This window comes from Garra rufa, chromosome 18 (assembly GCF_049309525.1).
Source record: "Garra rufa chromosome 18, GarRuf1.0, whole genome shotgun sequence".
NCBI lineage: Eukaryota > Metazoa > Chordata > Actinopteri > Cypriniformes > Cyprinidae > Garra > Garra rufa.
This window is the reverse complement of record NC_133378.1, coordinates 24,960,673-24,977,942: the sequence shown is the minus strand read 5'-3', so window position 1 is coordinate 24,977,942 and position 17,270 is coordinate 24,960,673. Positions and strand designations below refer to the sequence as shown.

Sequence of the window (17,270 nt, the reverse complement as noted above, 5' to 3'; positions counted from 1 at the left end):
AGCAGCAAACCAGAATATTAGAATGATTTGAAGGATCATGTGACTGGAGTGATGATGCTAAAATTCAGCTTTGAAATCACAGGAATAAATTAGATTTTTAAAAATATTCAAACAGAAAATATTTAAAATTTTAGCTGTTTTGCTGTACTTTGGATCAAATAAATACAGGCTTGGTAAGCAGAAGAGACTTAAAAACCTGCAAATCTGTCCAAAAACTTTTGACTGGTAGTGTACATTTACTCAGTTTACATTTGTACACTTAGGTTTTTATTTTTTGTTTAAATCTGACCACTTCAGCATGCTCTTAAAATCATTCAGTTTTATGTTATGCAGTAATAAATCAAAAATTAATTTGGTTCAGCTTCTCCCATGAAACCTTCAGACATCCTAAGCCCATTCAGCTAACAGATCTATAGTTCATTAAAATCATATTATGTTTATTCTCTTGACTGCATTCAGGAGTGTCCAAACTGGATATAATGACTGAAATAAGGGTCTAAATGCACCTGTACTGTTTCCAGTTGTAACTGCTTCAGAGATTTCCATATAATTTTTAAGTCCATGGCAATCGCTTTTAAAACACCAGTATTTAACATCCTGTCAAACTGCACCGTCTGGCATAATATGTGAAAGCAGAATGGAGAGACAACATAGCCAAATGGCACACATACTTGGAAACTCTGCCTTTGAATAAATACACTCTTGCCAATAAAGAGTGCAACAAGGGCAAGCCTGTTGAACTTTCCAAGTTAATTTTTTGAATCAAACCAAACATATTGCAAAAAGATTTTTTAAATGATTTATAATGTATATAATTGCACACGTGGACACTTTGTGTTCTCTCAAGTCTAGATTTTTTCAGGTTCTAAAACATATCAACAATGTGTGATAAAACTGATTAAATAGGATGAGACCTTACTTCTTAGGTGAACATTTTAAAGTATCTTATATGTTTTTCTTTAAAAAGAAATTGAGGTTTCTCGTGATTATATTATAGTGCCACCTATTGGACAGTGAAAGCCTATAAAAACTGCTCTTTAGGGATACTCACCCCTTACAAAGATTTTTAAAATGTAAATATATATTGTGATGTTTTAAATTAAAATTACTATAGTAGTCAACATTTGAAGTGGATGAAAACCTTTCATTAAAGTTGTCCTAAAACCGAAACAATACTCGTTTTTTGATCCACTTCAAATATTGGCTACTGTATATTTGTTCTTTTAAATTCACATTTAACCAACCAGACTCCATTCTGCCGTCTTTTCTTATTCTGGTGTTGTAAATCATCAGATTGAGCAGCAACTCACCCGATTCCAAGTTGCGAAATTCCTACTTGACTAATAACTAGAGCGAAGGTTTTGCTCATGCATATTAATCAGATAGCGCCAACGTCATTTAGTAACCTTTCAATGGCGGACGTCTCACTTTTCAAATATTAATTAGCAACTGGTGACGCTCTCCAATGGCGATCTTGGTCATGAATATTAATCGAACACCCGTCACCATAGTAGAATTCGTAGTAGCACGGAATCTGTTTCCGCATTCAAGCACACACAGTACACACAGGACAACATGGCTGCAGTCGGCAGCTTAGTGAACAGTTTAGCTTGTCTTTGGAGACAGCCATGCACCCGTACTTATTTACCGCATTTGTTCTTTTGCATTTCGTTTACAGGATCGATTTTGAAAACAATGGGCCTCGTGCCGGAGAGCTACTTCAGTAACAGCAAAAACATTTTAAATCTGTGAGTAACGTTACAAGTCTATTATAAAATAGCAACCTTATATAAATAGTACTCAATGAAACACTGTAAAGCTAAATTAATTTAGTAGAAATGTGTCGTTTTTAATAACAATAAGGCAATAGGCTTTAAGCCATTTTGAAAAACAATGCCTGTCATTGACAACTTACTATGACTTTGATGTTTAGCTCCAAAGTCATTTATTCGTTTTCACTTCTTTTATTTCACTTTCAGATATTTTGTGAAAGTTTCTTGGGGGTGGACCATTTTTTTACTTCTGCCTTTCATCTGTTACTCTAATCTGTACAAAAAAAGCCACACATTTGTGTTGAGGCGGCTGACGTCCATAGTGGTGGCAACATTGATATGGTACACCTGCACTGAGACCTTTTTCTACATTGAAGACATTACCGGCTCATGCTACGAGACAGACGCAATGCAAGTTATCCATGGTGATATTACCACAAAGGCAGCATGCAAGAAGGCTGGATTCATCTGGGATGGATTTGACATATCAGGACACTCCTTCATTTTGGCTTACTCTTCTCTTGTGATTGTGCAAGAAATGGTGCCCATGTTACACATACCGCAGAGCGACAGAAACATGTGGCTTGATTGTCTTTATATAGCCCTCAATGCGATCGTGGCCATCTGGATATGGATGTTCGGATGCACTTCGGTGTACTTCCATGATATCATTGACAAGATTTTAGGGACGTCGTGTGGGATATTAGGGTGGTACGTGACTTATGTTGTTTGGTACCCGATGCCCATTTCACCAGGTCTCCCTCCACAGGAAAAACAACATGCTTAGTGTGAGCGCTACATGCTGCAAGTGCACTACAACAAGCTACACATATCTGCACTGTTTATGTTTTGTGAGTTCAATGACAAGTGAGGCGGTAGGCAGCTGGTGTTCCTAAAATGACAATCTGTAATCTGAGAGGTCACTTCTGAACCTTATTGTTGCCTTCAAATGTTTGTGGCTTCGGAACTGGAATAGTAAATCTGACCATAAATTTAGCTTATACTGTAGTCTGCTGCTGACATTATCTTAGCTGCCTCAGTAAATATATAGTTTTTCCCCTTGACACTAATATTTTAAATATTTATAATTGGGCTATTTATTGATTTTAAACAAGAACCTGAAATCTCAGAATTATAGTGTAATGCATTTGTGTTTTAATAGGACCATTTTATGTGTTCTGTTTGAATGCCAAACTGTTGTTCGTTCATACGTGCCATTGTTAGATTAGTCGTTTGCCATTGTTGTCATTTCTTGTCACTAATGAATGTTAAGAGTCCGATCAGTTTGTCACAGGAAAACTGACACCATCTGTTGTTAGAAACCCAAAAGGATCTAAAACATACAGTTTGTTATATTGTAAGAATGTCTGGGGACTGATGTTTGAGCAAACATTTGGCTGTATTTCTTACAGGTTTGAGGAACAATGCAAATTAGATGTAAATGTATTCTACAATACAAACGATGGGACATGCTGGTTATGGAGGGCACATCCATTAGTCATTTCATGCGTGTCAATTAAACATGATTTTGAACAATTATCATTGCAATTATGCTTGTTATAATACATCAGTATTTCAAAGAAAGCAAGCAGCAACATGTTATTGTACTGTATCCATTTTCAACTGATGTGTTGACACCAAGTTCTTGTTAGTATAACAAAATATCATCGAGGTGTGTTTTTATTTAATTCATGGTGTTTGAATTAATAAATAGCTTTGAATTGAGGACCTCTGATTTTGCTATGCATTTCATTTCTGACGGTTGTCTAAAGCTATAACTCTAAACCAATTTAAAGGATTAAAAGTTTGCTGAAAATGTACTCACATGCAGGTCACACAAGATGTAGGGGAGTTTGTATCTTTATCTGAACACGATGCATCATTAATCGGCCATATAAGCAGCACTGAATGTAAACAATGCCACTGAACCGAACGAATTTTGCATATTTTGCGGTTTTTCACTGCTTAAAATGATCAATTATTGTCATGTTTTGGGTTGTACTTATCGGTTGCATCGGGTAAAATCATTTTGAGTACTATAAAACCTATAGCAAATCAAGGAGAAGAGTGCAAAAAACTGTCTGAGGACCAAAAAGCATTTGTGGTTGTTCAAACTGAACCAGGATTTCCAGAGAATCTTGACAACATTTGTGTTTGTTCATATAATTTCCAGTCAGGTTGGTGAAATATTAGCCAAATATCTTAATACTGCTTATATGTATCTTTACCGCCTATTAACTTTAGTTTGTCAAAATAGTATGCCTTTTCTTGCTTACTAAGTCCTTCTCTATTTGATTTAGCGGCTTCCACACATTTTTTTCCGTGATTTAGACAGCATAAATTAGCAGAACAACATATTCAGGAGTATATTAACAGTGCAATCAATGTTGTTAATTACATCCAAGTATTGCCAATGTGGTTGCGCATCTGGTTAACTGACCAAATTGTGATGTAAGTGCAACCCTCTATTAGACTGTTTTCCAAGGTTGCACGATATATTAAACCCATTTAAAAATAAAAATAAAGCATAATTCTATCGTGAATTCACAAATGCTATGATTCAACTAAATAAATATACGATGGAAGTTTAATATGCGTTTAATGTACATAAGTGTCAGAGCAGCTCCGTTCACAGTAAATGCTGTGCCACACAAACTATTAGCATTTACATGGGTGAAGCTTCTCAATTTCCATCTGCATTTTGTTATGAGTTGTGAGTTACTGTCATTTGACAACACAACTTGCACCATTTAGTCAAATTTGGGAAGTAAATCATTAATAAACTTAGGCAAACACAGGAGAATAGATCAGTGTCTTTCTCAATATGCTAACTGTTCATCACATTTTCAAAATAAAAGCTCAAACCCTCACTCTGAGTTCATGTCCACATAGTCAAGAAATTACAGTGACTGTAGCATTTCTGTCCTGAAGAAATTACTTGAACATTTGAATTAATTGTTTAGTCAATATTACACAGGATTAGATCTTGCAGTGAAGTGTAAAAACAATCGTCAGGCCTTTGGCGCCCTCTTCAGTCATTCATTATAATGCCTACGTTAGCTGTAAGTGTTTATAATACATAGTGGCCCGGTTTCATAGACAGGGCTAGATTGTTCATAGTTTAATTAAATCATTTAAGTAATTTAATTTAAGTACTTTATAAACATTACTGGTGTAAACATTACATCTTGAGACAAAACAAAGCCACTGGTATATTTTAAGATCAGTCAGTGCAAGTTTCTTTCAGCTGAAACAGCTCTTACATTTTAGTCTAGAACTAGGCTTAAGCCTTGTCTATAAAACTGGGCATATGTATTTTAACAGTTGTGTTAAATATATGAGTACTTGCTTTCTTTATTTGAATACTTTATTTGAACTAATTATTTGCCTCATTGCTGTTATACATGTATTTTAAGTCATTTCAAAGGCTATTGCTCGCTTAGGTCTATTTACATTACAAAAACAATGTAATAATCATATTACTAGAGTAATTGTCAGAATAATCGACTGATTACGATTGCCAAAATAATCGTGACAGCTGTAGTTCAAATGAAGAAACAGTCTCATCTACATTTTTATATCAGTACATTTTCAGCAAATGTTCATTATTGGTTGAACTCCTCTGATTAGATATGTTCTACTGTCTTTCATCCTCATACACATATCCCTTTTTTAGTGCTGTGAAAAAATTCTGGATCTCTCTGGACAAATGATGCAGCAGTAATTCACAATTTAATGTGTGTCATAGGGGAAAGGGTGCCACCCTCTTGTGCCAGCTTGATTGGTACAGTCCGAGCCTCAGTCAATGGTGTTTTAAAATCTCGATGTTGCTAGAATGTGCCTTCTAGAGTGAGGGAGGGGGTTTGCGCTCACAAAGCTGCGGTCATTACAGCAGTACAGCATCATCACCGTCTGTGCACAGCATCCCAGGTGCAGAGAGTACAGACGCAAGCTCTAAAGACAGACACGAAGACTTATTTAAGTAAGCCATATTAGATTCAAAACTGAGATCATGACGCAGGGAAAGGTGAGTATTTTTATTCTTTATAATGTTATGAGATTTTATTATTTGTCTTAAATTATTGGCTCTGAACTAAAAGTAATGAGTTATTGATTAATGAGTGAATTTAGTGGTCTTCTTTTACGTGCTAAACTAGATACTGATCTGATTTCACCTGTCCCCCGTGATGATTAATAATGATCTAGTGACACTAAAACAAAAAAGCGTTGTCATGTCTTGCATTTGTTCCTATGTCTCTGGACTGATTTCTGTCACGCAAAATTACGATATTTTTGCTTTTTGGAGCTTATGTCTTGAAGGCTCCTGCTATCATCTATTATAATGTTTTAAAACTGCATAAACAAGCTGAAAAGGTAGAGTTAGAAAATAATATCTACAACTACAAATCATTTCATGTGCTGTAAATTCACCTGATTAAACATATTTTTGATTATTGTTCTGATCATATGTATTCTTTCAATTACATATGCAAAAAAATATTTCTTTGTTACCAAGGTTTGTTCGCAGCTTCTAGAATTAAACGGATCAGGACAAACAGGAGGAAAGCACCTTTTAAGGTGCCTTGTGACTGCAAACTCGTATTACAGTGAACTAGTCATTGATAAGTAATGGCCAGATCAAATACTCACTCTCTCCATTCTACCTTACGTAAACGAACACTTTTGGATGGCATTACGCACAACAATTTACCAATCCATGCGCAGTGTAGCCATATATGAAAAAAATAATTATTTTTAAACGCGGAAGTAAGCCGTTTTCTGTGAATGTGCGAGACTTCCCGGTTCATTAGCCGCTGTAGGGAAATAATGAGAAGAATAACAAAGAAGTAAACGGTAAAACTGTTTGCACTACAAACCAGTGTGTTCATAATTAAGATAATACATTAAAATAATATGGTAATCAGTGTTGGGGAGGTTACTTTGGAAATGTAATAGATTACAGATTACAAATTACCCTATTTAAAATGTAATAAGTAGTGTACCTTTTCAATTACTTTAGAAAAGTAAAGTAACTGATTACATCTGATTACTTTTTGATTACTTTTAAGTTTCTAATGGATATTTTCAACTAAATCATTTTCAAGCATCTATTTAAAATAATAGATAATTATTTTTAGTTATATTTAAGAGAAAACACAATTCTAGATTATAATAATGTAGTAAAAACACATTTTTTTCTTCTTACTGATATAATAAAAAAATAGTAAAAATCTGCATACTATTATTATTTTTTTAACCACTATATGTGAAGGGAAATCATTATACCATACAGGGCTAATAATTATCTCACTAACAGAACAAAGAATAGATTCTAGAATAGATACTGCCAAATCCAAACAGATTCCATCATTGTAGCTGTGTCATAAAATCCATGGTATTGTTTTTTTTTTTTTTTTTTTTTATTGTTTTAAATAAAGTTACAGTGACCAACTGGGGTGCTTCACTAGATGATAGCTCGATTTTGCAAGACAAAATGGGACAAACTAATTGAGAGATTTGTCCACTAGGTGGCACGTTAGGTCAACATCGATCATTATAGAGAAAAGTTTCAAGCCCTTGAGAAAAATAGATCTATATTATTCGAAAATAAACTAAACTGCAGCGGATTTTCATCCTTCAAATCATTAGTCACGTTTCAGCTGAAAATCGCGCAGTAGTGTAAACACTGATTTTACAAATGACACTCAAAATTAAAATGGGTTAATGTGATAAAATCGCAAGTTAGATCTGACATTACCAACCTTATTCAAGAAAAAAAAAGGCGATATTTTTTTGTGAAAGGGTTCATAAATACAAGTGTGTCTGGTAAAGGCAGCTAGCAGGCTAGCTAATTTGTTATGAATGTTTTTAATATGGGTCTCGAATACACAATGGGGACGATGAACGCGCTGACAAAGAGGATTAACCTAATTGGCAGACGTGGTGCACCGCAAATTCAAACCAATCAAAAGCATCAGAATAGCACCGCTTTAATAAATGGCCTTAGCAGAAGGCATCGTGCATATAAAAACAGGCAAAGCAACAGATTAATATTACTCAACATATTTTGTAATTAAATTACGTAACGCCGTCACATGTAACTAGTTACTCCCCAACACTGATGGTAATAGGCCTACACATCAGTTGGCAATATCAAGCAGCAAAACAAGCTGTTTGTACACCTAAAAATACTTGGAAGCGAATGACACCAGAAGCCAGACCCATTCAATTTACAAATGGCTGTGCCTGCTCTTACAGAAAAAAATAAGGTGGATAAATAAAAAACATCATTATAATAAAATATTTGCTCTGGCAGATGCATAATGAATGTGTAAATTACTGTTAATAACAGGTTAACAATACAGGCTCCTTTTAAGAATCATTTTTATCCACCTTATTTTTCCCGAAAGAGGGAGTGCGGCCATTTTAATTTCCATCACATATATTGCCATTGAGCTTACATACAGAATAACAAAAAAAAGTTTCATATGGTTACAGGTTTCAGTGACAAACAAGTCAAACAATGAGTCGGATGTTCAGCCGATGGCTTCAGCTCCTCCGAGTTATGAGGAGGCAATTACTGGTAATTTTACTTTTTCCTTAGTGAACTTCCTTTTTTAATTATTATTACTAAAGGTGTAGTCCACCTAAAAATAATGAATTGTCATTTATTCCCCCTCATGTTATTTCAAATTCAAAACTGTGTGCCCCTTTTTTTAATGCGGAAGTAAGCCTATGGGTGAAATGCTGTAGGGAAATAACGAGAAGAACCACAACGTGCAGTAAATGATAAAACTGTTTGCACTACAAACCAGTGTGCTCATATGTGGCCACCATAGAAGTCCATTATATGGAGAGAAATCTTTAAATGTTTTACTCAAAAAACATAATTTCCTTACGACTGAAGAAAGAAAGTCATTAACATCTTGAATGACAATGGGGTGAGTACATTATCTGTAAATTTTTGTTCTGAAAGTGAACTACTCCTTTAAGATAATACATTAAAATAATATAGTAAGACACATGAATTTGCAATATCAAGCAGCAAAACAAGCTGTTTTGTACAGCTAAAAATAGCTGGGCTTGGATGAGATCAGAAGCCAAACCTATAAAATGTACAAATGACCACACTCACTCTTACCGGAAGAAAAAGGTGAATAACAAAAGAGATGATATTTTGAAGAATGTTGGTAGCTAAACAGTTTTGGGTGCCATATGACTATGAAATACTTGAAACTGTTTGGTTACCAACATTCTTTAAAATATCTTTCATGTTTCACAGTGACAGAACAAAGAAATGCATAAAGATTTGAAGGACACAAGGGGGAGTAAATGATGGACTATCTTTTATTCAGTGAATGCAAATGTTCTTTGGCCACTGTGCACTACTACAGGACACTAATGGCATTTACCACCCATGACAGTAATTGTGGATGTTTTAATTCAACAAACAAAATGTTTCATATTTCTTTTTGTCATTGAAAGTTGGAAGCCCCTGTTATAGTGGAGCTTATGCCGGAGATGCTGAGATGCTCACAGAGTTCAGCTGGGATGACCAAAACATCAGGAGGATATTTATCCGCAAGGTACTGTTACTTTCTATTTTGCGGTTCTGATCTGTTGTGGAAGTTGAATTAATGTAATATTATTTCCTGTAGGTGTACACCATCCTGATGCTCCAGCTAGCTGTCACAGTGGCTTTTGTGGCTATTTTTATTTTCTGGTGAGTGTGTGAGCTGAACAAACGTTCATAATGCATTAATCCTTTTTTCCAAGCTTGTTTAACAAGTGTGTCTTGTTTAACTTGTAGCGAACCTGTGAAATATTACATACAGACCAACCCTGGCTGGTACTGGGCATCATAGTAAGTACAAGTTATTATTTTGGGTTGACATTGTAAATTAAAATCTTAAAATTCAGTTTGAATTTAGACAGAATATAATACAGTAATGCAGTAGGAGTGCACACTTTTCCTTTATGTGTTGCTATGCATTGTTATCCATCGTTAATAATGGCTTGCTTGTCTTTTTTCCTGACAGTGTCGTATTTTTTATCACATATCTGACCCTATCCTGCTGCCGTGGACCCCGGTAAGTGCATTCGTATACAACTGCATATCAGTATAATATAATATAATATAATATAATGTAATATAATATAATAAACTTAAATTTCAACAAAATTGACACATTATATAATTTCCATTTCTGTTTTTTCTGCTTACAGGAGGCAGTTCCCATGGAATCTGATTCTGCTCTCTATCTTTGTGAGTATTAAAACAGTAATAATATTGATTAAGAACAAGCCTGTTTTCACATATAAAGAAAGTCTATTTAAACATTTAATCTCTCCTTATCTTTTCTAGACTCTGTCTCTTTCTTACATGACAGGAATGTTGTCCAGGTATGTTGCATTTTTTTTTACATACACTTTAACAAACTTTAAAGGGATAGTTCACCCAAAAATGAAAATTCTCTCATTAATTACTCACCCTCATGTCATTCCAAACCCGTAAGACCTTTGTTCATCTTCGGAACACAAATTAAGATATTTTTGATGAAATCTGAGAGCTTTCTGACCCTGCATAGACAGCAACGCGTCTAACACATTCAAGGCCTAGAAAGGTAGTAAGAACATCATTAAAATATTCCATATGAAATCAGTGGTTCGACTGTAATGTTATGAAGCTACAAGAATACTTTTTGTGCGCAAAAAAAACAAAATAACAACTTTATTTAACAATTTCTTCTCTTCTCTTCTGTGTCTGTCTTCAATGCACATTCACAACAGTACCATAGCATCCCATAGTCAATCACATGGAGTATTTTAATGATGTCTTTATTGCCTTTCTGGGCCTTGAACATTGTAGTACCGTTGCTGTCTATGCAAGTGAATGAATGAAAGTGAAATCTTTTTGCATGTAACAAAGTCAGGCTTTATTGGCCTATTTCTTAGTGAAACATTCCCCCTCTGGTTTTATCTCTGTAGCTACTACAATACTAAATCTGTCATCATCTGCCTGGGTATCACTACCTTGGTGTGTCTTGCTATTACCATCTTTAGCTTCCAAACCAAGGTTAGTATTTTAAAAGCAACTCACATTTTCATTTTTCTTGAATGCAATCATTTTCAACTTTAATCTGGAGTGTATTTATTCAGATCAAATGTTTTGTGATTTTACAGATTGATATTACTTCATACCATGGCGTGCTGCTAATCTTTTGCACTGTGTTGTTTATTTGTGGACTTGTCCTGGCAATCATCCTGCCCTTTGGATATGTAAGTACCAATGTCAGCAGTTGCCTGGTAGATTTATTTTCACTTTAATGTTCACAGAAATGTGAATGTACTTTTACCAAAAATGTTGTCTTTTCTTTTTACAGGTTCCATGGTTGCACGCTGTGTATGCTGCCTTGGGAGCAATACTGTTTTGCATGGTAAATAATTATAAGTATTTTTAAATCAAAGTAATTTAGATCAGATATTAGATTGGATTAACCCTGTAAATAGTGACATATAAAATAATAGTCAGAACAATATTTTTTTTTTTCAAAACTGAAAAGATTTACAGTTGAGGTCAAAAGTTTTCATGCACTTGCAGAATCTGCAAAGTGTTAATTGTTTTACCAAGGTCAGAACTAAATATAAAACAACATGCATTTTGTATGATTCCTCTTATTTTGGTAAAATAATTAACACTTTGCAAAATCTTAAAGGTGTATGTAAACTTTTGACCTTAACTGTATATGAGATTTTTATATGTAGTTTTTGTTGCGTATCGTATGTGATACATTAGGCTTTAAAGGCTTATATATAATCAAGGAGAAAAATAACTAAGCAAAACTTTATTTATGCATTTATTTATTTGAGTAACGATGTAAAAAGTAGGATAATGTACAGTCAGGATAACATTAAACACTGAAAAGATGTTTAGGACCTCAATTCCATTTGTTCGTTAGTAATAGTTGTCTACATCTCTTTTTTTGTCTTGTAGTTCCTGGCATTTGACACACAGATGCTGATGGGGAAAAAGAAATACACAATAAGTCCTGAGGAATACATCTTTGCCACCCTCACCTTATACCTGGACATTGTTTATATTTTCTCCTTCATTCTCCAGTTGTTTGGAACTTCTGAACGGGAGTGAATGTGCTGTTTAAACTTTAACAGCTTCAGTTTTTACAGTGTCTTTCCAGTGTGATCCTGTCTTTCCAGCATGATACGGATCTTCAGTGCACACTGTTGCGTTTAAGCCCCTCACCTCAGCTTTTACCATGTGCCATGTGTTCATCCTGTAGCGTGAAGGAGGTCTTGCAAATACATTGCGTACATACACTGGTAAAACTTAAACAACATTCAACTAGTTTTACAAACAGTGTCATAGAAAACAAAACAGAAACCTATATGATATCATTCGCAGTGAAAAAGCATGAAATAGAGCACAAACAGCATCACATTGAGGTGTAACTGTGTGTAGTAGGATTTATCCATCAATGTCCAACAAATTCCTCCTTGTGTCTGACCCTGCAAAGGTTTCATATGTGATATCACAGCATGACAACATTTTAACAAATCATTCTGAGAAACTAGATATTGTGCTGAATATTTTCAGAGTGTTAACAATGTTTTTGAACGGCTGGCTGGGTTTTAGGAGTGCACACACAGAATCAAAGTAAAATTCACATTTCTGAGTTAATTTATTCAAATTTGATTTAAATAATCAGTTTTTATTTGGCCATTGTAAAGTCTTGATTGAGATATGCTTTTTGAGCATTATTTATTTTGTTTAGGTCTTAATGTGTTATAAAATCTGATTTTTTTTCATTCCATAGAGATTTAATGTATTATCATTGCACAGATCTATTTTTTGAAGATTTTGGATGTGTACATAGATGTACAGTGTTCACTAAAAGACTGCAAAATCACTGTAGCTGGTTTAAACAGAATGCAGTGCTTCATATTAGATATTTTTTCCTGGTTGTAGCCTTTACAGTAGAGACAGTGTATGACTAGTAAATGTAATTTATTCAAATGTATTAATGTGATATGAAATTATTAAATGACAATGTGTTTCAGTTAAAAAATGTTTTTATTTAGTATTGACCTGAATAAGATATTTCACATAGAAGATGTTTACAAATAGTCCACAAGAGAAAAATAGTTGAATTTATAAAATAGACCCTATTCAAAAGTTTACATACACTTGATTCTTAATACTGTGTTGTTACCTGAATGATCAAAAGCTGTTTTTTTTTTTAGTGAAAGTTACTCTTATTGTTTGTCCTAATTAGAGTAAACAAATGTGAATGTTCTTGAATTTCTCTGAAAACACAAATATGTGACCCAGGAACACAAAAACAGTAATAAGGGTCTCTTTTTTTTTTAAATTGAGATTTCAAAGAAGCTGAATAACTAAGCTTTCAATTGATATGGATTGGTAGGATAGGACAATATTTTGCCGAGATACTACTATTTGAAAATCTGAAATCTGAGTGTGCAAAAAATTCTAAATACTAAAATACTAAAGTTGTCCAATGAAATTCTTAGCAATGTATATTACTAATCAAAAAATTAAGTTTTGATATAGATATAAATACATCTTTATGGAACATGATGTTTATGTAATATCCTAATGATTTTTGGCATAAAAAATCTATAATTTTGACCCATTATTATGACTGGTTTTGTGGTTCATGATGGTCACATATAGTAAAAATTCCCTTTTATGTTTTTGTGTGTAGCTGTGTTATCACAGTAATATTATAGCTTATCAATACAATTATCTCTCTTTTTAATAAAACAAGCTTACATTGATGTGGGGGACCTTAAAGAGGTCATCGGATGCCCATTTTCCACAAGTTCATATGATTGTTTAGGGTCTTAATGAAAAGTCTCTAATATACTTCTCAATAGTAGTGTAAAAAACACCCTTTTACCTTGTCAAAATCAGCTCTGCAAAATTTCAGCTCATTTTAAAACATGGCCCCTTTAAATGCCACCGAGTTTTGCTCGCCCCGCCCCTCTCTGAGATTATGTTTACTTTAGCTGCATTTAGTTGTGTTTAGCTGCATTTAGCCACGTTTACCGGCGAAACTTGCCAACAAGCACATTATTAAGAAAGGCCATTTACAACGATGCATAAAAACCCCTTATACTCACGTCTGCTGTGGGTGAAGCTGCATCAGGAACAATTTGCACAAAGATAGATGCATATGTAGATCGGGATTGACGCATTCTATTTAAAAACAAAAGTAAAGTTAAACCTCTGCATCTTCAGCGCTCAGATGTCGGGAGTAAATGACCACTGCTTTGTTCATTATTACACCCAACAACAAAACACCTCAATCGCTCAATTAGAGACTTCCTCTGCACCCCAGTTGACACAGTGAGGATCGTATTCGGACTGTTTCAGCTTGGTGAGGGTGGGTCTAAGGTAAGACGGTAATGTCAATGTCAAATGTGTTTCATCGCAAAGACAAGAAGTGAATGAACTGATTTTAAAAAGGGCATATTACTTTTAAAGATTAAAAAATACCACTGGGTGGATTTTTATCATTGTAGGGTGGTTGTGTACACAAACTACCAACACACATTAATTTTCAAACAACTTGGAAAAGTTAGTTTTGCACCCGATGACCCCTTTAAAATTGAATTTACGTCAAAGGGAAAACCAGAAATAATAGACCAGTTTTGTGTCATAAATAGTCATTTATGGGGGAAATGCACATTGTGTTTAAAACTCTTTCTGAGATGTCTTAATAAATTTACATAGACGCAATTTTAAGAAAAGATAAAAAAAGATTTGGTTGAATGAGTCATTCAATGACTCGCTCATAAAACATCCATTTATCGCCACCTACTGGCATTCATTGTAACCGGCATAAAGAGTCACTAAACGAATCACTATATGATTCAAAAGATTGGAGTGACTGAAATGTAAAAAATCCGTCTACTACAACAGAGTGTTTAAAGTTAAATCGTATATAAAAGCACTGAAACACTTTGCTTTTGATCCCACCATTCCTCTTTCAAAACACTGCGCACTGATGACGCTCTTCCGCTCCTCTCATCCAATGGGAAAGCGCGGTTTTAACATGTGGGCTTCGGCCATGTTCTTCTTTTAAATAAGGAAGAAGCGGGAGGCGTTAATGCAACTTTGTGTACTCAATATCTCATTCACAGTATCGCTCACGGCTTCTGAGAAACTCGAGTCCGTTAGGAAAAAATATCCACAACAGATACTAACACACACGGGCGGCTATTTGGAGCCCGCGTAACCTCAGATGTAATTATTGCTGGGCTGGTGTCTCGCGTGTTAGCAGCTGGTTAGCTGGTTGAGCTAAATATCAGCGCTGTGGGTTTATCTGAACTGGTTTAGTCGTGTTTAAGTGAAGGATTCAGCTACTTTGGTCTAACAAAGCTGGTTAGCAGTGGCATGCGGATGAAGGGCAGAGGGAGCCCGCGTTTGGGACTGCGCTGACAGCCCTGAGGACTTATCCCGCTATAATTGAGGCTTTCAGTCTTTCATCATGTTTAATAAGTTCTACGAATGGATCGGAACCGGAATCGCCAGTCTGCGAAACGGGGCTCCAGCTGATGGCGTTCATACTGGTTCCGTGAGAGTGGAACAAGACGGAACGTTACGGAGAAAGAGACCACTAAACTGGTAAAAAAGATTGTTTATATGTGTAAAGAATTGTGAGATTTGCGTAGAAGTGCAATAACTGTTATTTTATTTAGTGTTTGGGCTTTCAATAACAGTTTAGGTCTTTAAACTGCTTTTTGAAACATAATGTTTTGGTTCGGTCATTAAAGCGCGAACTGTTTTGATGACGTTAGAAACGCGTGCGAGTCTGGATCTCCCGAGAAATCTTCTTTCTTTTTGTTGTTTGTTTTTTCTTTTCTTTTATCGTTTATTGTAATATGTGAATCAGTTTTTTATCCCGAATATATTTTTACATTTGTTGCTTCAGTAAAACAACTAACCATCCTTTTACAAGTTAATGTTATGATTATGGTGTTGTATTCATTCATTTTTATTATGAATACATTTTATTTTTTTACAAGTACACTACCAGTCAAAACAGATTTTTAACGTTTTAAAGAATTCTTCTGCTCACCAAGCCTGCATTTTTTTGATCCAAAATTCAACAAAAGCAGTAATATTGTGAAATATTTTTACTATTTAAAATAACTACTTTCTATTTGTATATATTTTAAAATGTAATTTATTCCTGTGTTCAAAGCTACTTTTCAGCACAATTATTCAATTCTTCAGTGTCACATGTTCTTTCAGAAGTCATTCTAATATACTGATTATTTATTTATATTTATTAGTTAAGGAAGCTTTAAATTGATCAAAAGTGATGATAGAGACATCTATAAAGAGAAAGATTTCTATTTCAGGTAAATGCTGTTTTTCTGAACTTTCTATTGATCAAAGAAACCTGAAAAAAATCCACGAACAATAATAATAATAATAATAATAATAATGTTTTTGAGCAGCAAACCAGAATATTACAATGATTTCTAAAGGATCATGTGACTGGATTAATGAGGCTAAAAATTCAACTTTGAAATCACAGGAATAAATCACATTTGAAAATGTATTAAAATTATTTTTAATTGTAAAAATATCTCAAAATTGTACTGTTTTGCTGAACTTTGGATCAAGTAAATCCAGACTTGCCTTGGTGAGCAAAAGATACTTCTGTGAAAACATTGCAAATTTTACTGTTAAAAATATTTTTGACTGGTAGTGTGTTAATAAACAACTTCTCAAAAATATTCATTACATGTTCATTATAATAGATTAACTTCTGATACTCATTGTACTCAATTTTGTATTTTCATACAGTTTGGAAGATGGAGATGCAGTTGATCAGGAGGAGGAGAGAGTGGAGAAGAAATTCAGAATGGGTAAATAAACTATTCTGAATTCATCATAAAACTGATTTATGCCAATTACAATAACATTTTGTTGTTTGTATTTAGGAGATATTATGGATACAGTCAAAAATGCAGCCGAAGGAGTTAAGACCCATGGTTCGAGTGTTGCTTTTTGGATGAAGAACAGTGTCAGACCTAATCAGATAAACGTTTTGCCGGCATCACTGGGTCCACCTCAAACAGGCATACCATCAGAACCCACATCTAATTCCGCTGCATCAGCCTCTTTGTGGGCGGAAAACAAGGTACGTTTTTGCTCAAGATCTAGCTGGGTTTGCTTCATTTCCTTGAAATCAGGTGTCACAGAAAAGCAAAACCTGTTGTACAGTTCAATTCATTTTTGTCTATGCTGTGTATTTAACACATTTACTTCTGTTCTGCTTAGATAAGTTTAAAGTTTGGAGATCGGTCACGTGATATACTTGACACATTTGTAGCGCCATCCAGTTCAGCTGAATGGAGGACTGTCACAAAATCTGGTAAGGGTACAACTTTTTCTGTGTTTAGTTATGTTTTTCTGTCTGCAAGCTGTTGACATATACAGTATTT

The 17,270-nt window shown here is 34.5% G+C and overlaps 3 protein-coding genes across 3 annotated transcripts in view; all 3 read left to right on the top strand.

Moving 5' to 3' along the window:
* Positions 1–1,543: 1,543 nt before the first annotated feature.
* fitm2 (fat storage inducing transmembrane protein 2) lies at positions 1,544–3,498 on the top strand. Its single transcript, XM_073823553.1, has 2 exons — positions 1,544–1,748; positions 1,980–3,498. Exons 1-2 carry the CDS (start codon positions 1,576–1,578, stop codon positions 2,557–2,559), a joined length of 753 nt encoding a protein of 250 aa, XP_073679654.1. The 5' UTR covers positions 1,544–1,575; the 3' UTR covers positions 2,560–3,498.
* Positions 3,499–5,642: 2,144 nt separating this feature from the next.
* LOC141291270 (protein lifeguard 2-like) lies at positions 5,643–12,702 on the top strand. Its single transcript, XM_073823445.1, has 12 exons — positions 5,643–5,799; positions 8,271–8,355; positions 9,258–9,358; positions 9,431–9,495; positions 9,583–9,636; positions 9,812–9,862; positions 9,999–10,038; positions 10,138–10,175; positions 10,761–10,848; positions 10,956–11,051; positions 11,156–11,209; positions 11,767–12,702. Exons 1-12 carry the CDS (start codon positions 5,785–5,787, stop codon positions 11,917–11,919), a joined length of 840 nt encoding a protein of 279 aa, XP_073679546.1. The 5' UTR covers positions 5,643–5,784; the 3' UTR covers positions 11,920–12,702.
* Positions 12,703–14,913: 2,211 nt separating this feature from the next.
* Positions 14,914–17,270, top strand: part of senp1 (SUMO specific peptidase 1) — an 11,521-nt gene continuing 9,164 nt past the window's right edge. The window contains exons 1-4 of the mRNA XM_073822693.1: positions 14,914–15,438; positions 16,630–16,691; positions 16,767–16,966; positions 17,107–17,220. Coding sequence (XP_073678794.1) covers positions 15,302–15,438; positions 16,630–16,691; positions 16,767–16,966; positions 17,107–17,220 — 513 coding nt within the window. The 5' untranslated portion in view covers positions 14,914–15,301. The remainder of the gene's footprint in view (positions 15,439–16,629; positions 16,692–16,766; positions 16,967–17,106; positions 17,221–17,270) is intronic.